General features: G+C 39.4%; 1 protein-coding gene across 1 annotated transcript in view; it reads left to right on the plus strand.

The window, feature by feature from the left end:
• cacna1bb (calcium channel, voltage-dependent, N type, alpha 1B subunit, b) overlaps positions 1–22,231 on the plus strand; it is a 177,491-nt gene that overhangs the window by 108,241 nt on the left and 47,019 nt on the right. Inside the window, exons 17-30 of the mRNA XM_030436578.1 lie at positions 2,983–3,055; positions 3,348–3,465; positions 4,638–4,705; positions 4,844–4,950; positions 7,870–7,932; positions 9,079–9,120; positions 11,011–11,727; positions 13,541–13,740; positions 15,073–15,202; positions 16,045–16,174; positions 16,891–16,950; positions 17,475–17,581; positions 19,412–19,423; positions 20,900–20,920. Coding sequence (XP_030292438.1) covers positions 2,983–3,055; positions 3,348–3,465; positions 4,638–4,705; positions 4,844–4,950; positions 7,870–7,932; positions 9,079–9,120; positions 11,011–11,727; positions 13,541–13,740; positions 15,073–15,202; positions 16,045–16,174; positions 16,891–16,950; positions 17,475–17,581; positions 19,412–19,423; positions 20,900–20,920 — 1,848 coding nt within the window. The remainder of the gene's footprint in view (positions 1–2,982; positions 3,056–3,347; positions 3,466–4,637; positions 4,706–4,843; positions 4,951–7,869; positions 7,933–9,078; positions 9,121–11,010; positions 11,728–13,540; positions 13,741–15,072; positions 15,203–16,044; positions 16,175–16,890; positions 16,951–17,474; positions 17,582–19,411; positions 19,424–20,899; positions 20,921–22,231) is intronic.

A 22,231-nucleotide genomic window follows, 5' to 3' on the forward strand; every position in this document is an offset into this window, starting at 1 on the left:
AGAATGGGAGAGAGGAGGAGATGGTGGAGAGCAGGCAGGAAAGAAACTAAAGAATGGTGATAGAAGAAGCAACATTGAGAAAGGGATGGAGGGATGAGTAATGGGTGTAGAGAGGGTTAGGCCATGGAGAATGCAGTAATGACACAGCGAAGAAGGTAGAAGGAGAGAGAGTATGATCACATAGCATTGGAGAAGGGACTTATTGAATTAGTTTCCCCTCCCCCTCTCCTCTCTCTCCTCTCTCTCTCTGTTCCCCCACCCCCTCCCTCCCCACCTTCCTCATGCATGTATGGTACATATCAGAATCAGACAGATGCTTGTTGGTTGATATTATTGAGTGATATGGGTTTTCTAGTGATTTATCAAATGGCTAGAAGGGGCAGAAAAGCACTAGCTGTGTGCTCAGAAGAGGCCACACAAAAAGGCGGAGCAGTTGGTAAAGAGATGCTGGCCGCCTCAGACGCTCACTCCTCCTTGGGAACAATTGAAAAAAGATGCTGGTGCTCAGAAAAAATATATATGTGGACATGGACATTTGCAGCTTAGTCACTTTTGGCAGATGAGATTGAGGAGGAAGCGCTAGTCATCATCTGATGGGTAGTCATTAGTTCATTCCTTGTCTTAGGCTGCATGTCAGGGTGACCTTTGGCAAGATACTGAAGTCCAAAATGCCCAGTGGTTGTTTCATTGGGTGAGTGGATGTGAGAATGGCTGAGCATAAACATATTGTGTTGTAAAGGGCTGTAAGAGCTTGGAAGACCCGAAAAGCGCTATTTAGGTTGTTGTTGATAGATTCGTCAGACAAACTCAGGACTTTCATCAGAGATCAGTGTCCGTATCCTGTTTGAAACCAAAAAAACAACAATCATTTGATTCAACTTATTAATGCAACTAATGAAGCTGCCCGGAGAAAGATAGTTGATAGTTGTGTCTCAACCCCAGATTGTTAAATATTGACACATTGGGTTAGCTGCTCAGGTCAGATGCCAAACCACTGCATCAGTATTTGTCTATCTATCTGGGGAAGAGAGAATCATTGTTCTTTTATTGTGCAATGTCAACTTTACTGTGGATATTTTTTATGTTATTGTGTCAGGTCCAAAATGTACTGGCACCATAGGGTGTGTTTCAAGATGGTTGTCTATACTGTACTGTGTTCTTCCACACAGCTTTAGTCGTGAGGTGCGAGTGTATTGACACCCCAGAAAATCTTCTCTTCTCTGCCTGGCATATCCAGGCTACCTTGATATCGTCACTTGTCAGCTGATAGCTTGTCTTTTTCTTTGGTGTTGCAGCTGTCACTTCAGACAAGGACAAACTTAAACATCCAGATCCAGAACCAACACTCTCAGTATTGTAAGGCTATTTTCTGTAAAGGATCTTTCCTGGTGAGTCAGTTTTTCAGGTGAGGGATCGAGTTGAAAGAAGAGAAAATTAGTAAATCTAGGCATCACACCAGATTAACTTTATTTGCTCGATATAAGACGGTTAATATTCCCTGTGGATTTGTTTGTGTGCTGCGTTGTGAAGCCTCCTTTTAGTGTATATGACTCCTGTCACACGATTCAGCCCTGAGCTGCAGAGGCAGTGTGTTTTGGACTTGAAAGTTGGAGCCGTGGCTCCCTGGTGACTAGTGTGTCCTGCTGCTGCATGTTTCTCTCTCTCTCTCTCCGTCTGTCTCATCCATTATCAATACAAAACAACCCCCTTCATCTTTGAATATATAAGCTAGTCTCTATCTGAAGCTGTGAAGGAATCTGAAAAATGTACTCCTTTACTTTTGCAGTTGTGTGAGTTTTAGTCAGGCTTGGTGTTAGGGTAAAGCTTACTATTTGGTTTAGATTCAGATCACATAATAACTCATGCCATCATCGGTTTTGATAACATTGCATTCAAAGGGTTTATTGCTGAGATTGGAAACACGATGACTAAGAAAGGGCCGGTAGTAAACCACTGAAACTGAGCTCCCGTAAAATATAATGATTTGTGTAAAAATGTTCTCAGGTAAGAGTAAAGAGTAGGTCAATAAAAGCGTACTCAGAGAAAACGTTACAGTGTTACATTTTAGTCGAGAAGGGCGTTCTATCTGTGATAGACCTATTATAAGAAAGAACCGCTTTAGGCAACAAAATAAATTACATTTAAAGGTCAACATACACTAGCAAAACAACATAGCCACTGAGGTCCTATGTCCAAACCAGTTATTAATTCCTTTTCTATGAAAGTCACTTTGCAATGTTTGGGTTTAACTCATTATCACTTTTGAATAAACACCACGGTCATCAGTGCAGCTTTACAAGAATTAACCAGCAAACCACAACCTAAAAATAAGAAAACATTTGATTTTGGGTCACCTCTTCTCTGCTGCTGCTGATTTAACACCTTCTTTAGTTCCCTTCTCGCAGTTTATCATGACTTTATCATGAGTGTGTACTGTAGTGCATGTGAGTCCGTCCCTGTCTTAGCCATGTCTGTTTTCAACATGGCTGCTTGTAAGAAACGTTCTCGTATTTCATCTAAACAGTATACTTAAAGAATGTTTCTGAGATGTAGACTAAGCAGTAACTAATCTTGAGTTTCAGCAGCAGCATGTTTTCTGAGGCCACTTTTTTACCCATGTTTATTGAGTAAACAAGGCGTGCATTTGTATTCGCCTGAGATGCTGGTTCTGTAGTGCAATATCTAGCATTTAATGTGTTATATTTCACCTCTGAGAAATGTACTAATTTTCTTAAAAAGAAGTGGTTGTTTCGGTAAAAAAAGAAGAAAAATAAACAGCCCAGCAGTAGGTCCCTGACATTATTTATCCAAGTGGTTTCCTGATATTTATAGATTTTAATCATAATTTAAAAAATACTTAAGGGTAAGGTTCACTGTATTTTCTCCTGAACTACAGCCAGATGTCACTTAGATCTGAATGGTACTGTGTTTTTATTATTTGAACTTTTCATAATGATGATATTCGGATTCTGATTCTTCCAGGTTTAACTTTGAAAATGAGACACCAACAACAAACTTTGATACATTCCCAGCAGCCATCCTCACTGTGTTCCAGGTAAGGCACATACCAGCACACTAACACAGTGCACTTCACTCGTCCGAATGAATGAGAGAATATTGACTTTTTGGAGCAAGAAAGATTGTTATCAATCATTTTAATTAACAGGAATGTCTGTTTTTTCTACCTTCTGTCCCTTAATGAGCTTGCTGATAATCCTTCAATTACCCTGTGCTCATAACCCTTCCCTCTGTAAAGTAATTTAACTCTACACTTGGTGAGATTTGCACAGTGCTTTGCAACCAGCCCCATGTCTGCGGCGTCACTCTGACTCTTTTGTCTTTCTCAGATTCTGACTGGCGAGGATTGGAACGCTGTCATGTACCACGGGATTGAGTCTCAAGGAGGTGTTCGCCGCGGCATGTTCTCCTCTGTCTACTTCATTGTCCTCACGCTCTTTGGAAACTGTATCCTCTTTGACATCTTAGTTAAGAGGAGCAAGATCGAAATGTAGAATAAGGTTTCAGGTAGAACATTGTTTTGTCCAGGTGTGATCAGCTCCTCACTGCCTTTATTGCTTTGTATTGAGGGATAATAGTGTCTATCAACACACACAATAAAAATCAAGCACATTTCCATTCTTGAATGCACTTCATTTTGAAACTTCTACCTTTAACCATTAATTCAGCCCAACAAGATACCACAGTGATGATTCCACCTCATTTAAAAAAGAACAAAGAACAAACTGACAGTTTTGTTCCTTAGCTGAGGAGCTGAAAACCTTGCATAAGGCATACGAGGAAAGGTCAAGGAATCGTTCAAACTAAGAAGCATTTTTCTTCTTGGGAGTATAACATGCCCATTGCCAGCTTCTTTTGAGATTCTGAGATACAGCATCTAAATGCAAGGTTGATATTTTGCCCATCAGGTAGCAGTAGTAGAATTATAGCAATAGTATAATATAATAAACTATATTGAATTCTAAAATGAGTCAGCATAAACAAGATCATCAGCAATAATCTCTCATTTAAAACAAATATAATGGATAAACCAAAGGTTGGCATGTTTATCCATATTCTGTATTTTTACGCTAAGTGGAAGGGGAAATAATGTACTGAGGTGTATGAGCAATCAAAGTTGGATTTATTACTGCAGACACTGTTGGTTTTGACAGACCAAAATAATGCACAGATGCCAAGCTGTGTTTTCCTAGCTGCTTTAAGATTGGACTTCAGTTTTGTGCTGAGAGCTTGTACCCTTTTTTAAATTGAGATAACCGTCAAAGGTTGTGTTATCGACAAACTCCTCACAAATAATGCTTCTGCATTTTACTGCCTGAATGGCATCTCCTTACTGGTTAGGACTCCTCTGGAGCTTTTCTAAAGAATGGCGGAGATGGTTCATAAAACTCTGCCTTACTCAAAGTCCTAAGAAGTCAATTTCTTTGGCCAATTATTTCTCTGACACACTTGATCAATACAAACCTTGAACTACACCTGACAAGCATACTGACAGTTCGTCCAAATCATTATTTTGAGGCCCTACTCTTAGTTTGGTTGAGAAAAAAAAGTATTGCATGTTTCATCACAGGATATATACTGCACATCTATATTTTCTCCTGAGTCCTGTTGTTATTCAGACACCCTCCTGAATGTCTTCTTGGCTATCGCTGTTGATAACCTCGCAAATGCACAAGAGCTGACTAAGGTAGGCTGGCTCAGAAGGTTGTATTTGAAAACACATTAGTAACAGAAGGCAATGTTGTACATCACATCAGCGCCTGAAAAGCCCTGCCTTTATTTTTTATTTAGCTCAGTTTTATGTCTATGTTTTTACTGGCTTAAGGATGAAGAGGAGCAGGAGGAGGCAGCCAATAAGAAGCTTGCCCTGCAGAAGGCTCTGGAGGTGAAGGAAGTCAGTCCAATGTCAGCAGCCAACATCTCCATTGCTGCGTAAGTTTGTGAGCGCCCATTTCCCTGAACAGCAGCCTTGTTCAACCTCACTGGAGATAAATGTCCGGGTGTCATTCAGTGTGTGAATGTGTTCTGTTGTGTCAGTCTGAAATGTCTGTGTGTACATACTGTGTCTGATATATGTTCTGGACTTCTCATCTACTCCCACTATGAGAGTGCTTCTGTGGTGTTGTCTGGTCTATTACACACCGTTGCCCCCTTCTTTAGTAGTAGAAGTAGTTTAAGGAAGCTTAATCAGCAATACATGTTGGTTTTCAACAGCGGTTTGAACTTTCTTTCTTTCATTCTTTCCTGTTTTTGTGTCACAGACACGAGCCCATTTCCGTGTTACAACCAGAATCTACACGTTTTGAACTCAATAATGGCAAAATTGAATGTGTGTAACGTTAAAAATGCACATGTTTTGTAACACCTGAATTACACAATTTTAGATTTGGTTCATGTTTGAAATGTGATGTTCAGTGTTCAACCTCTTAAAACTCAGTACATGCTGCCAGAATGGCATTTTATTTTTAAAATGGGTGCCACACATCCAAACAGAAGCTGAGCTCTAATGTTAGCTCGCTTAGTAAGCTTTGTTAGTTCGCCTTTCGTCCATTTGTCGATCCAAGCTTTCTTCTGCTTGTTGATATGGAAAGAAAAAGTTCCTTAATGAAAAGTTTTACAACAAGATCTGTGGATTATCTAGAGAAACCGGGTCCTGATTTCTGGAAAGAGAGTTTCTCAAAGGCATTTTTTAGCGCAGGCAGACATCTCTACAGCTGACAACTCCAAAACTTGACTCCTCACACCAATACAATCTAGATGAATAAATGGCACTACAGGTGAGAGGAAAGATATGTCATTTTGATTATGGAATTAACTGTAAGGCTTTATACCAAACTCATTAAAAGATTAATCTATGCTTCTACTTAGGCACCGTTTTTAATTAAGAATGTCATTATAGAAATTTTTTTAAATTCTCCAGACTTATTTTGAAAGAAAGAGAAAACAGATGAACATGGAAACAGGAGAGGCAACATGAGTCCTCTGAACGAGGTAGAATACAACTTTAATCTCCACTGTCAGAAGTTCCCATCTCCTCTAATATGATAATGACAGGGATGTCTTTATATACGCAGATAGTTCCTGTCACGCTAAAACTTTTGACACACCCCCTCTCCACTGCCAGCCTGTGATTGACAGGTATGGGGTCTAGTGTCAACGTAGAAACTAATTGCGCCTCCAAATTCAGCCTATTTTTAGAGCCTGGACGAGCACTGAAATTATGAGAGCCTGTCAGGAGAGAGCTGGTGTGAAAACTGGAGCGTTTTCATCCTCATCACTGATTAATAGCTGCAATATGTAACGTTGGAGGTTAAAATGTGTCTTTCTTTGATACCCATCTGTTCTGTTAATGTGAGAAACAAAACAATAATGCAAATTGTCTGGATTTAATGTTGTGTTGAATCATTTTGTGAAGCTCTTTGTTCGACTGCCCTCTACTTAATCGACAAAGTGATTATCTTTGATTAACACTCGCCCCTTAATTTACATCTCGTCTATGAAATAGGTCAATTAGACAGGAGGAAATCATCAGGGGTCTCATTTATATAACATTATATAACATACCAAAAATGAACATGCGCCCAAAAGCTGGAAATGGCTTGCAAGCGAAAATATTCAAATTTATAAAACCAGCTATATGCCCAACAATGCACAATTTCATTTTATAAACTCCTGCAACAACCTGGAAATGAGCGGACATGGATCCCTCTATGTACTGCATCATGGCCACAATGAGAGAAAGATGAAGAAAATGCATTTTTCTGGTACAGAGAACAAGTGATTGTTAGTGAGGTGGAGTTTATAGATCAAATTGTATAAGTTCATTCACATTGTCCTCAGTAGTGTGAGGACAGTGACAGTCCATGCAGCACTACGCACTGAGTGGCACCACAGCATTTACATGTATACAGCGATCAGGCTGACTGTTTCACCTGACAGCACAGTCGATGGTGTTCACTGCAGTGATTTTACACATAACCACACAACTAGGCAAATTAAAATCGTATTTGCTAATGTGTACGGTTTTCATTTTTTGATTATATCTGTGATCTTGGATTTCTGATGATGAACTGATGATGATAATTTCATCATCAACAGTCCGGCCCCCTCTGCTGCGCTCCAGGGGAATCTGATGGTGAGACAGCACTTAGGAAGTATGATTTCAGATTTGAGTTGGCTGATATCTTCCACATTTAAAAGGTGTTCAAGGAGTAGTTATACTTCACTACATGTGCAAGTAGAAATGACTGCTGGTTTTAATGTTTATGATAACATGGTTCTATAAATAACATTTGCATGGGAAGTGGCGTATGCCTCTTTCAGGCCCCATTTTATGCATATGTGAGCTTTATAAAGGAGACCCCTGTGTAAATCACTGGTTTGCTAACTTTCTAATCTTTCCTCTGTCATTACTGTTATTATGTGATCCGTTGCGGTACTTTCACTGTCGTCAGAATTTTAAGTTGTACATTGGACAGTGTGGTCAAAAATGCTTTTATTTTAAATGAACTGTTTTTTGTGCATTACATGTGCTCTTCAAGAGCATCACAGGGTTTCATTACAAAATTATTATAGCCTTATACAGTAAAAAAACGTTTTCAAAATCCCAATCAGGAATCATTTTACAATCTATAGCTATTTAAAATCTTTATTAAAAGTTAATTAGATTTGAAGTACCTTTTCCTGTTTTGGAATGAAACTCACATTTTTGTTGCCGTTGTGTTATTGGAGTGGTTGCACAGATTAGTTTTTTACTGTAAGACAGAGGAGGGGACAGGTGGACTGTCTGTCCACCTGTCCCCTCCAGTTTTGTGTCTCATTTTTTCTTTTGTTTTTGTTCTGCATGTACAGTTTTGTAAAGCAAAATCGAGATGCACTCTCTCGCAGGTCGTCCATCAACAGCATTCAGTCACCGTGAGTTATCACTCTCTGTTACAATATTCTCCTCCTTGTCTCCTCTCCTCTCCTCTCCTCTCCTCTCCTCTCCTCTCCTTCTCTTCCTCTTGTGTTCCTGTGCTCGTCTCATCTCCTTTCTGGTTATTATCTATTCTTCTCTCAATTTTCCTTTCCTTTTCGCCTCTCCTCTTTCCTTTAGTCCTTTCCTTTCTTGTTTCTTCTCCCCCTTTTCTCTTGTCCTCCTTTCATCTTCCGTACATGCGGACCTCTCCTCTCCTCTACTCTCCTCTTCTGGTCTCCTTTAGTCTCCTTGTTTCCTCTCTAGTCCTCTCTCATCTCCCCTCCTCTCTTTTTTCCTCTCTTCTTTCCTCTGGACTTCCATAAAAACTAAATTGCAGTTTCTAATGTCTTCATTGCCGGTAAAGTGAAATGTATTTATGGTTCTTAAGGAAAAAACAAAACAAGTAATCACAAAGTGCCTTGCAGAGCAGAAAAATGCAATCAGATGTAAATAGCACAAACCCAGAACACATTTGAAGCAATGAGGCCGTGCAAGTGTAATTTTGAGTGTAAATTGCTGATACATAAACACAGTTATGACCCCCTTTGGCCTTAACAACCCATTGTGTACTTGGTTTATGGCTGCAGCTCCTCAGTGTTGGTGCCTAGAGTAATTCATCTTGTGCTTTGTGCGCTCTGATGTGAATAATTTGTATATAAATGTTTAATTTCTCTGATCGTTGCTATCACCACAGGCGGTTTGACATTTCCATTCTGTTTGTTATCGTAGACCCCAGGACATCACTTTAAAAGACAATATGAGCCCAAATTAAACGCAATGGCCAGCTGTAAGTTTGCTCCCCTGCCCAACAATTTGTTGTCTCCATCGTTTAAAGAGCAGAGACGCTTATTTAACATCTCCCCTCTTTGAGATAACAAAACTAAAACTGGCTGTAATTTTTCTGCCCTCTTCTTGTCTTTCTCAGTGTATGTTTGTGCATAGTTAATATATCTCAAAATAACTCTCCTCCGTGTTACATCTCTCATTTTCCTTTCTGTTAACATATAAACACTACTTGTATGTCTGTTGCTCACCTGTCTGTGGAAACCTATCCTGTGTCCTCTGTGTCCTCTGTCTGTCTGTGTGTTCTGTCTGTCTTTTAGGAGTTATTCTGTCTACTCCTCCCCCGCCCGACGAATCTTGAGGTACAGGTGACCCGATGGAACAAACTTAACTAACCCATAAAGGCCCATGTAAATAAATCATACTGTGCAAAAACAGAAACCATATGCAATGCCTTCAAACATGCTAGATGGAAATATGGACACATCAAAGGATTTTCGTTTGTGTGTTTGATTATTTTCACTCGTAGAGCACCCCATGTTGAAAAAACTCATTTCACTCGTTAGTGTGAACCCCTACCATTATACTTCTCACCTCAGGAAGCAGCTTGTTGTTGTCCTTAAAGAAGATACATGTCAGGAATGGCCATCACAAAGAGCACATTTTTCCTGCCTGCTCCATTCACACATGACCTGAGTCAAACAGGGTTTGAAAAATGATTTCTGTTTAAGTTTACCTGCATGACTGATCAGTGAGGTTTGCCACGTGACATGTCAGATAATTCTAACTTTTGACTGCCACTATTAGGCTAAAATAATAATTTTTAAATAAGTTGCAAAGACACAAAATAGTTTTATATTGGTAGTTAAACACACATCAAAATAAACAGAACTGCCTGCTATGTGTTCTTTAGACAGAGCTGAATCCATATGGTGACTGAGTGAATTTATCTGTGCCTTACTCTGCTTTCCACCGCCCTATTATATGATCTTTGTGCACAGTGGATTGCTTGTTGTTTATTAATATTTAGGACTGGTCTTCAGTTTCAAAACAACACATCTTTCAATAATATTAAGATCATATTTACATCATTTGTATTTTATTTGTTGAAGGCTCATATTAACTTCAACTTCAGAATGTATTTTCCAATGCGCATTCACAGCAGTTCGTGAAATAGTGATGACATTTACAGTAATCTATAGTATTCGTTGACTTGACAAAAGTTGTTGATGTACGTCTCCATAAACCATGGATATGCTGAAAATTAACATTTCTTCATGTTCCCATATTACTTTAGGTTCAATTTAAAATTGTATGTTGTGTCAACGCTGTGCTTATGGTCTGGGTTGGTTTAGGCACAAAACAAGTTGTTAGGCTAAGAAAAAGAAATGTGTTTTGTCCTACCAGGTTCTGTCGCCACAGCCACGGCTGGAAATTGTCCTGATCTTGTTAAAATATCCACTGGCTTCAATCACAAATGTTGGAATAATTTCTTGACCAGTGATTCCTGACTACAGACTTCTGGCCAAGCTGTACAGTAGATTGCAGAAACATAAAATGCCAACATTTTATTCTGAATCAAATATGGAAAGAAACACTGCAGAAGACTGTTTATCCTCTGCCCTTTCTTCATCCACAGTTTCTTGAAAAAATAAATACCATGCATCTGGTAGGCGCAGATTAAATTTTTTTAAATTATGTTAATCACGTTAACCCTAATATCTCTTTATACATGGTATTGATTGGTGAAATGTTTACCTTAGAGGTGTAACTGAATGATTTTTTTTGCCTCTATTAAAGCCATGTCATAAGACTTCAGGTTAGAAAACTCAAAATAAGGCTTTGGCTTCCCACTATCTGACCATATAATAGCAACAGAATCCTCAGCATTAGACAAACTTTACCACCTTTAGGTGCTGGGAAATTAAATATCATCTAATGTGCAGTGGACATTTTAGCCACTTCTCCATTTAACACTCAAGCATGGTAAGTGAAAGCTTTACCATGGTGAACATTTGTGCTGATGCATCCATAGACCACCTTGTGTCTGGTTCTTTATCACTTATTGTACCTTTTTATGAGCTCTATGACTAGAATTAAATTAAAAAAAAAGATGGAATCAATGAAAAGCTATGGATGACACTGTGGATGGTGATTTTCAGCCAAACCCCATACATAAAGGAACATGACATTTTTCATAGTTTCCTAATAGTCACATGATCTTTTTCTTTCGGCTTGATTCCTTTGTACAGTAAGGAACAGCAGCGGTCAGCAAAGTCCATGTCCGTGTGGGAGCAAAGGACCAACCAGCTGAGGAGACATAACATAAGGGCAAGCAGTGAGGCCTTGTTCAACGAACTTGACCCTGAAGAGCGCCGCCAAATGTCCTCTGCTCTCCACCTGCATCCTGACATGATGACTCACTTGGACCGTCCACTTGTGGTGGAGGCCAGGGACAGCGACAAACCCAGCAGGCCTCCTGAAGGAGAATGGGAGGATGGGTTGGGAGACAACCACCACGCCAACCCCAAGAAACATCACCGGCACCATGACAAGAACGGGGAGAGCAGGGATGGAGGCGATGGCCGGGGAGGGAGGCACCACACCCATCACAGTAGGAGCAGAGAGACAAACACTGAGACAAAAGAGAGGAGAGGGGAGAGGAGCCACAGCCGTGACAGAGGACTGGGACACAGGCACCACCACCAGGCTGGCTCCCCTGATGAGGAGGCCAATCATGTGCAAGGGGGAGGAGAAGAAAGGGGGCATCGCCACCATCACTCCCATCGTCCACCAAAAGAAGGAAATGGAATGATAGCAAATGGCGCACAGGGAGAGCGCAAGGGGAAAGGGGGAGGAGGGGACAGTAATGGAGAGAGGAAGGGACGCAGCTCCCGTATGGTCAGAGCTCAGCCTACGCTCGATGGAGATGACTGCAAGAGAAGCAAGAATGGAACCAAAGGTCACTGGTAAGACTGCAAACATTATATTATATATAACATGATGATATTACCTGTTTTTTTTTCATTATTGATTCTACATAGCCATAGCGAGACTGTGCCTACATTTTAAACATTAAAAAGTTAATTTAGATGCACAATAATGCCTTTTCAAAGGAAAGACCTGTTTTTTATACAAGCTGTGTCTTCTTTTCTACTCTTGACATTTTAAACAACAGCATTATATCTGTGTTACAGGTAAGACATTGTTATTAGTTGCCTAGATCTCAGCCACAAAATTGTTGAGTTGAATGTTATCAAAATTGGTGCAAACATGGGTAGAAACTATGGAAACATGACCCAGGTTGTAAAATTCATAGTACATTCAAAGTTAATGGTGGTATTAATTATGTACTTTCCAGTCTTGCTCAGGAACTGGTGTAGCTATGAATTAGTGATAGGTCATCAGAATGAGAAAACAGCTAAGCACTGAATTGCTATCATCTTAATCTTACATATGGAGTTAAATATGTAACATACAGAGCTGTGCTTTTGGCAGCCACATTCTGAAGTATTAGACTGTGTGCTGTGCCTTAATCATACTGGACTGTGTCATTGGTACTATCATGTAGCCACTTAATACCTGGTTATAGTTTCACTTCTGTCATTGTGGTGTAATTGCCAGCTCTCTCTTTAAAGCTGCTATGAGAAAAATGTATGTAATATTTATAATTGAAATATGATTTATAATTATGATAATAATAAATCAAATGAAAATGTGATAGTGTGAAAAGGGTCACTTGTAGTGATGAAGCCACAGAGAGTTATCTCCTTAATCTGAAGCTCTCCTTTGTTTTATGAAGCTGCAAGTTTTTTTAATAAATAGTTTAGCCCACAACTTTACTGGTTAGGTTCACATTCAGAGGTTGGCAAAACTCAAAAATGCAGATACAAGAGTTGAATATTGGACTTCTTTATATCAGTTGTACAGGGAAACGAAACATTGTGTTTCCATAACTGCTGGATGTCAATTAACAACTGTCTGATAACAAGGAGGGAAAACAACTTACATTACAATAAAGTAATTGTAAGTCAATGTCATCATTTTTGGGGCAGCTGTGCCTCAGGAGGTTGGTGGGTTGTGCATTATTGTATCCTTGTGCAGAGATACTGAACCCCAAATTGCTTCCAGTGGCTGTTAAAGTCCTTTAACCAAAACCAATTGTTTTCACAACTTCTTTAGCTGTCCGAAAGTTGCCAAAAAAACACTCATTGCAGGGTGGATGTATAATGTTATCTTATTAAAAACCTGCAAATATTCACTCTGCTTCTCATTCACAACTAATAAAACTCAAACAATGGACCAGCTGAAGGATGCATGACTTGTTTTGGTGCAAGCCGGGTCTTGCAGATATGCAGGTCATAAGTCATCTTTGTGTGACTACAGTTGTGTGAAATAGGCATGCCAATCCAATAGAAGAACTGATGCACTGTTTTGAAATTGCTAAGTTACCATGTGTTGTGTGTTTCATTGCATTTGCATTACACTACCAGACTACAAATTGAAGTACTACTTTAGCAGATTTTAAAGTTTGTGTTTATTTTTTTACAGTAAAGTTTTGGTATCAATCTGCTTTTGCATCAGTTTGCCATTATATAAAAATGTAACTGTGTTTGGGTAACAGTAAACGTCTACTTTATTTTGTTGCCATATAAGTTGGGGTCTGTTTCCCAAGAGGACAGAGAAGCTTTCTCAAATGGATCTCATTTGGCAGAAAAAGATTGAAGGATCCTGTGAGCAGAGTATAATTATGCCTGTGATAAGATACACTTCTTTCCTCAGGGAGAGGCATCCAGATGCTGAGGATGACGCTTCCAGTCCTCTGCAGGCAATGCGGAGTACCCTGAGTCTTGGAGAAAAGCAAGAGGATGCTGACAACCAGAAGAACTCGACCAGGGCCAGCCAGGCTGGCCTCAACAGCAACGCCATCCACATCCCTGTCACCATCACTGCCCCACCTGGAGAAACCACCATCATACCCAGTGAGTACTGCATATCACTGTCACAGTAGGGAAGGATCTCAAAGATTGTAGGACGTTAAAAATGTAGCTATTTATTTGTATTGGTTATAAAATTAAAACATATTATCATAACATTTCCACTAGTCTCAACTTTACAGCTGTGTCATTAAAGGTAATTAAAGCTCATTTAGAAAATAACCATTACCTCAGATTTCTGTCAAGAAGATTATTTGTGAATTTTATCAGGTACAACAGGAATCATATATAAATGTGCCAAAATAAGAAAATAAAAACAGTAAAACAAAAATAACCCTGTGGACCGTTTAACATGATGAAGAGTCTACAGCCAAGCCAACAGGTTAGGTTAGGTTAGCAGGTTGTATTTCACAGCAATGTCTTCAGATAAAGGTACCATACTTATATTGAAAAATGTTTACTGCCTTTTAAGGTTCAAAAAACACATTTTATTTACTCTCTCTCTCTAAATGCTCTGTTTTAGTGCCTGTCTCTTTAAAGGAGCAATATGTAAGATTTGGCAACTTGGGAATTCATGCTCACAATAAATGGGGGTTAAAATATCACCAGAGTAACCACAAACTGCTGCCAACCCTAGCTGTGCAGCTCACGGCCTGGGCAGGGAGCTCAGAGCCCAAGGGAAGTGTTGATGTTTACACCAGTGGGATTGGACGCTTGAACGCTTGAGCCTTGAAATACCAGACAAATTAAAAATTCAAACTGATGATTCTTGAAGGTGAAACGTAAAATGATTACCAAAGTGTTTACATTTGAACATGAATGTGTTAACCAAATTTCATTGTAATTGATCCAATTGTTCTTGAGATACAGTATTTCACAAAAAAAAATATAACAGTCAACCTTGAGGTGGTGTTAGTTCAAAAGGGGATAAATTAAAGTCAGTATGCATGTGCATGTGGATATCTCTACCAGATATCAAGGCAATGCATACAGTAGTTGTTTAATTATTTCAGTGTGAACCATGGTGATCGACTGTCAATGCCATCCATCGAGGCATGACACTAACATGACTTATAGTCATCAAAATAATAATACAGAATGCTTCACACTCATGGATTGCCACAGCTTTTTGTGACTATGTAAAAGTGACTTCTTTTCAGATTAAGTATGCATGTTTATTGGTTTTCTATATGATCAGTGAAGAAAGTTCATGTCTGTCATGCTTGGTCTTGTCATTGCAAATACAATACAGATCTTATGAGATATGTATAGTAAGTCACTTAAAGGATCATGCAATGAGTAAATACAAAGATAAACATATTTACTTATGTTTGTGCTTCTTTGAGCCAGAATTGTGTGTTTATTTTTCCACACCAGTTAACAACATCGACTGCGACAACTTCCAGCTCGGTGAGGAAAAGAAAGATCTGGAGGAAGAAGAGGAAGCTAATGGGCCTCGGCAGATCCTTCCCTACAGCTCTATGTTCATCTTTGGGCAAACAAACCCGTAAGTCATAACTGAAAGGGGACTGAGAAGAGTGATGTGAGAATAACAAAAAAGCTCTTAAATTCTACTCATTATTAGTTTAGTATAGTGTACAGAAAAAACTAACAACACATGGAAAATTAAAAAAAGATTAGTCTTGTTTTTTGCTATTGTTATTTAATTCATCTACCTTGTTGAGGTAATTGTTAAACTAAAAGCCATACATTATACAATAAATGTATTGCTTATGTCTCCATCCCCAGAGTGTTCACAGGTTTTTTCTTTATGCTGATGATGTAGCTCTGTTGGCTTCATTACACTGTGTCATCCAGCACACATTGGGCTGTTTGCAGCTCAGTGTAAAGCAGTTCGGAAATGTATGAGCACATCAAATCTGAAGGCCATAGAACTATGATGGAATATAATCGGTTGGTGCCCTAAGGGAATAGCTCAGGATAATTTTTGAGTAAGCAGAAGTACATATGTGCGGTGATGCAGGGGTTTAGAGCTTTCAGCTGCCTAGTCCCACACCTTTGGAATTCTCTCCCACAAGTCATTTGCAATAAGGACTCTCTCTAACGACTTTCAAACCTTGTCTAAAAAAACACACCTTTCAAACTGGCATACTCTGTCTGATTCTGACCATACTGATTACATTCACATTACTCATGATTTTATACCTGGTTATTGTGTTAGCTTAGTTAGTTTAGTTTTAGTTTTAGTAGTCTCAGTTCAGTTTTCATGCAGAGGCAGCTCGTTTTCTAATCTGTTACATAATGATTCTATAAACAGACACTGACAACTCAGATGACCCACAGTAATGTTGTACCTCTACTGTGGTAAATGTGTGTATGGTGTTGCAGGCTACGGAGGCTGTGTCACTACGTGGTGAACCTACGCTACTTTGAAATGTGCATCTTGATGGTCATTACCATGAGCAGCATCGCTCTGGCAGCTGAGGACCCAGTGCAGGCTAACGCACCACGCAACAACGTGAGTCAGACTGACATCAAGACTTCATTAATAAACATCTGGAAGGAACAAACACACTGGTTGTCAGGTGGACAGTCTAACAGATCTGTATTAGAAGAACATGTAGATTCTCACACAAGCGCATGAGGAACACCTTTCATTTTGAAGGCAGGGCTGGACAGTTTGCCATACCAAGTAATAAACTGTAGGAAAGACAGAAATAAGCCTCTTTGAGTAATCTTTGTCAAATACTGTAGCTCTCACTTGAGGAAGTGTTTAATAACACTGCAAAAGTGGCACAAATCCAGTTTAGTAACATGTTTCTGTACTCTTTAAATGCTTTATAGACTGTGTTGGGTGTAAGTACAAGCAAACAGAAACATGACTTGAGTTTTTGCATCTTGACAGACAAGCACATCTAATTCATATTCTCATCAGGGGCGCAGAGGGAATCTGAGGTGAAGTTGTGCAGGTGCGTTTGTGCGCTGTTTATTTGTGTTTGCCTGCTTGTGTGGGTGCTCAGGCAATGCGTGTTAATGCAGGGGAGTGCAAAGCTGACGGAGCTTGAAACCTTTGACGGGGCAGAGGAACATGTTGTGCCTATCTGGTCCATTCACTCACACACACACACACACACACACACACACACTCCCAGTGTGTCCTAGATTGAAAACACCTGTCACTTGATCTGTAGATAAGTCATCTCACAGGCTATTTTCTTACACCCTGTTTTTTAGGTTCTGAAGTATCTGGATTATGTCTTCACTGGAGTCTTCACATTTGAGATGGTGATTAAGGTGAGAAGGCTTTTCAAGTGGAGGTATAGTATAGTACACACAAGATCCTAGTTTGGACTAAATGTGTTTGAACACTGAAGCTTTTTTAGATGTTAAGGTTGCATATAGGAGTTGTTTTAACATTATTATTATTACATTATTCAACCATGTTGTTCATCTTACTGGGACATGCTTCATTTTAAGATATGTCCTTTTCAATCAAACTGAGCTTGGTATATCTAGCCATTTTTTGACCTGCAAATCACCAAATCCCTCTTTCCTGGGATGGCCACAGTAGCGCACAGCAGACAATGTTGTCATGTCACTGGAATTGCTAATTGGGTTTGTGGTTTAATATTTCTTATCCTTGACAACATTCTGCACTATTTCCAAATTCATTAGATGGTGAATGCTTTTGATGAGAGGATTTTTATAGCTTAAAAGAAGGAATAGTTTCTTAAAGAGGCCTTGAAACAAATAAAGTGTCTGTGTTAGCTTGTATGATTGTAAAGATATCCCTGTTCTGTGACTTTCTGTGACTCAAGATGATTGACTTGGGGCTGCTCCTCCACCCTGGCTCTTACTTTCGTGACCTGTGGAACATTCTGGACTTCATCGTGGTCAGTGGAGCTCTGGTGGCCTTTGCCTGCTCGTAAGTCATCTTTTCTTTTATTTCTGCAGTGTTGCACTTACTTTCTATCACAGCTGCATGGTCTATGAATATGATGTATATCAAGGATGGACACAACCACAACAACATGCTGAAACAACTGTTGTCTTTTGCTACAGTTTGCTCCATCACTGGAGTGTGGGTACATGCTCCTGCTCCTATGTTTTTCTTTAACAAACAAATCTAATTTGTTCATCCAATTATTCCTTGGGAACTCTGAGACTTTTGTGCTCCCTGGGGTTAGTTCGCTGACATGACTATGTCAAACTCATCTGTCATTGTTACATAAAGTCTCCACAGCCCCTCCCTGCTAGTCGGCTAATGGCCCATGCCCAGCTTTGCCGATTAATGTTAAGGAAGGGACGGAAAGAGCAGAGGAAAAGAGATGATGCTAGTTTCCAAGCTTGTACATAATTGCAACTCCTGCAGCTCTAAACACGGTGGAAATATTTTTTATGACTGCAGTTTAACAGATTGCTATTTGGTTGTTCTTTAAGTCTTGAAGTTGTAATTGGTTTTGTTAAAAAGCTGTGTTTGTACAGGATCTGCCTTTTCTGTAATCTATGTCTATCTTGGTATTTGAAAGTAAGGGGCAACTTGGAGGTGAATTACCTCTGCCAAGGTCATTATTTCGTATACTGGGACAACTGGGAAAGTATTACCATGCTGAAACTATGCCCAGTTATGGTGTTCGGAAAAAGAGGAAAAAAAGACTGAACATCACATAATGTACCATTGATATAAAGGCAGATGTCTAAACTTCACTCACTGGACAAAAGTGAAAACCAAATACAAAAATATCACAAATACAAACACTGCCATCTTTTGCTGTGAACACCATTGGGAGTCTGTTCAATAGTGATTGGGCAGTGGATCACCACTCATTCTTGACATCCCGTGGCATCACATAACAAATTAAAACTAATGTAATCAAAAAATGTGCACTTGAACATATTTCAGTATGTAACAGCTATGGAAATCATCTTTGTGAAATATTTATTTCAGTCGAGTTTCTACTTTGGCCCACATGCAGGGGGAGAGGTACAGTATATGAGCTTTACTGCAGCTAGTCGCTGGGGTAATCAAGATGTTTTGGCTTCATTTTTGGGGAGCTGTCAATCATCTGTCTTTATATGCAGTCCGTGGTAATACCTTACACAGCTGCACATTTGTGGTTCCTTAACCATTGCAAGAAACCACATTAATTACATATTGATTTAGAACCTACATTTCAAAATCCCCGTGCTGTGTAATGAGTAAGTAACAGGTAATCAGTGTGACAGAAATCTAACATCCCAGTACTACTATTAGGTGAGAACTGGCCCAATTCAAGCAGTGGTTAGGTTCATTTTATCACTGAGAGTTAACTAGTGACAGAGGAGGTAGTAGTTTTGCAGTTGTACCTCGTGCATTTAGACACAAAAGATCCAGTGCCAGATCTGATCAGACCCTCCTTCCAATCAGAAGTAAATGTTATCCATAGCCAGAGTATTAAAGGAGTTAATGAGCCCCTTGACGGTTACAGACCTGCATTCTGAGTCTCTGGAGTGAGAAGTTGATTACACATTCTGTTTCAACTTGTCAATTATTTTCTTGTCCGCCACTGTTTCACATATCGACTCTGTCCTCAAAGTTTATCCACAGTTTGTCAGTTGTATTTTTCCTTGTGCAGCTCTCTCTGTCGTGCTGATTTCTTCTCTTTTGCCAGCTGTAGATTGATGCTTCTCTCTGTCTTTTATCTGTTGCTGACTGTCTCGGTCTTTTTCACTTTTTTTCCTTCCTCCTTTGTTTTCTTGCTTGGATTGCTTTCAGGAGCCTTATGGGGTAATGTCAGCTCTCTCTGCCTGTCTATCTATCCATGTGCTTGTCTTCATGTTTGTGTCTTCTATCTATCACAGCCAGTGTCATTTACAGAGTTTATTGAAGCGGCAGCCCTCCTCAGCTCTCAGCTAAATGTTTTGAACAAATGTCATATTTCCTTATTTTGCTTTTCTTATCAACCCTGCCACCATCACAATAACAGATGCTGGCATTTAGTCTGTTTGTGTTATGTAACTGTGTTTGTGTTACATCTGTATCAGGTTAGATAAGTGCAATTACCAGTTTTATCAAACGTGCTTTATTTGTGTTAGTTGGAATTGCAATATGCAAAATGCACAGCGGGGCAGCACTGTGAATATAAAACATACTGTACTGTTTCAAAGGTTCAAGCTTTCAGTAGAGTGAGAGGTGTTCCAGATATTCATGAACACAGACGATTTGAGTGTTGCTGTCCATAAAAAGGCACATAGAAAAAAAATATGCTAATTAAAAACTATTAAACAGAGGGGATGGTAGATATAAGGCTTTTTCATTTCTAGACACAAAGGCTCAAACTATAATAATGATACAGGAAGATGTAAAATCCAGTTCTAACTGTTAATGCACTGCTCATTTTTAAACACGTACTTTAAGGGGATAATGCATCACTCTGTTCAGCAGCCTTAGTCCAGTATGCTGTGCCCGGTCCTGATATAAGAAGAAGAGTGACATTCACTCATCCAAGGTTATCAGATTCAACCAGCTCCCCTTCATCCCTCCCTCTCATGTTCACCTCCTTTACAGCATTTTCCCTATGATCACAGTCATGGCCTGTACATGTGTAAGACACTACATTCACATTGCAAGGCTTACAGGTTTACTCTGCTTTCTTACAAACTGGGTCTGATTTGGATGTAGTCCAACTTACTGGGTGTAACCGGCAATTGGTTGCCTATTTCAGCTGGCATACCCCCCTCCTTTCATTATCTGCATGTTTACGTTTTCAGTTTTCAAAATCCCAATCCTTAGGGGAAACGACAACCTCTAAGCTAGCAATCTCCAAGCTTTAAATGGCAAGTTATCCTACAGATGAGGTAAATTTAGATTTATTTTCATAGCAGCACTGTGAACGTAGTCATACAGTTCATTGTTTCTCTCATCTTTGCTTCTTTCAAACTGTCCATGGCATCATGACCACCCTCTTGCTATAAAATTGATACATTCACTTCTTTCTCATCTTTCAATCAGCCTTGTCTTTCACAGGGTAATTCGTTTAAGTGCTTCTATTTGTCTATCATCTTTGTTTTCTTTTCAGTGTGTTTTGATGTTGTCAGTAAATAATGTCACTGTATCTTCATGCCTGTGTGGTATCAGCTTGAAATGTTTATTTTGCTCTGTCTTTCTTTATATGCTTGTGTGCTGTTTTTATATGGGTGGTGTTTGTGTGCTGTGTGTGTGTGTACGTGTGTGCGTATGCTTATCATTGCTTTTTCTCATCAGATCGCAACAAAGCGTGGCCAGGTGGGAACTATCCCTATCTAACTTTTGCTTATTGATCCGCCTGTCCCTTTCCCCACATATGAAACACAGAACGCTCCCCTTGTCAACCTTACTTAATAAACCTTGTCGCCCTCCATCCCAACATGCTTGGGATATGACCATGATTTCCCTCCCTCCTTTCTCTTTTCCCTTTTAGAAAAACCTCTTGTTCCAATATTGGGACATCCAGACATAACGACAATATTGCGAACTCCACTTCATAGCTTTCAGAAGATGAACATATAGCTGCTGTAATGCACCACCATGAGTCTGCACTCAATATCTTTACACTTGTAAACCTGGTTGTATCAAAGCTCAAAAGCCTTTATCTATGGTTTCACCTTCATGTAAATCAAATTTAATCTGGACTAAAGAGGGTTTAATTGGTCAAATCTCTAAGAGATTAAAGGCTGCAGGCTGCCCTTGACCTATCTCTCCTTTTTTGTGCAGTGGATTTAGACGAAGATCAATAAGAGATTATAGCTTCTCACCTGAATCCACCTTGACTCACTATTGATTAAGAAGCAGGATTAAAGCCCATGCAGTCAGTGTATGTAAGGAAATTGATACCAGACACCCGTTTTGTACCATCAGAACATACTTTACATAAGGCTCACTTTTTAGGCTTTTGCTAAATTCGAGATTTTGTTATGAAAAGGACTTCTCTCTGATTAAACATCAAGATTGAAAATGTTATTTTTTTAATTCTCTTGAAGTTATCGTTTATTTTTTCTTAACAGCTGGAAGAAAATGCTGACATTCTTTAAAGTAAATAAGGTCCTCTTGCAACACCCCACTAAATGGAGAAAAATGCAAATGAGCTGCTGATTATGCACCAGATGCTTTTGAAAAGACAAACAAAATAATCTTTTAACCCAGATTTGTACATTGTTTTAATAATCAAAATAAACTCAAAGTACAATGTACTATGAAATTAAAGCCATGAGCCTAAATTGTTGGTTTTCACTGAGATCCAATATATTTGCGCATATATTATTTAAAATTCGCTATGTAATTAACATGAAACCTACTGAATACAAGGAGCCTTGTGCATCCTGTTCTGGTGAGGCAGTAAAGGGCTTCTGATTGCATGTCAGATTACGAATCCCTACAAACAAACAAACAAACAAATAAACAAACAGACAGGAAATGCTCCCTGCTCTCAGGAGGGCTGAAAGGACTAGAGTCATGACTGAGGATGACCTCACATGTCTGGCTGCTGAGCACGTTAAGCAATCACCGTTGATCTGCACTGCACTGATGTGAATACACAACCTTCTACACACACACACA

Source organism: Sparus aurata, chromosome 12 (genome assembly GCF_900880675.1).
Source record: "Sparus aurata chromosome 12, fSpaAur1.1, whole genome shotgun sequence".
NCBI classification, from domain to species: domain Eukaryota; kingdom Metazoa; phylum Chordata; class Actinopteri; order Spariformes; family Sparidae; genus Sparus; species Sparus aurata.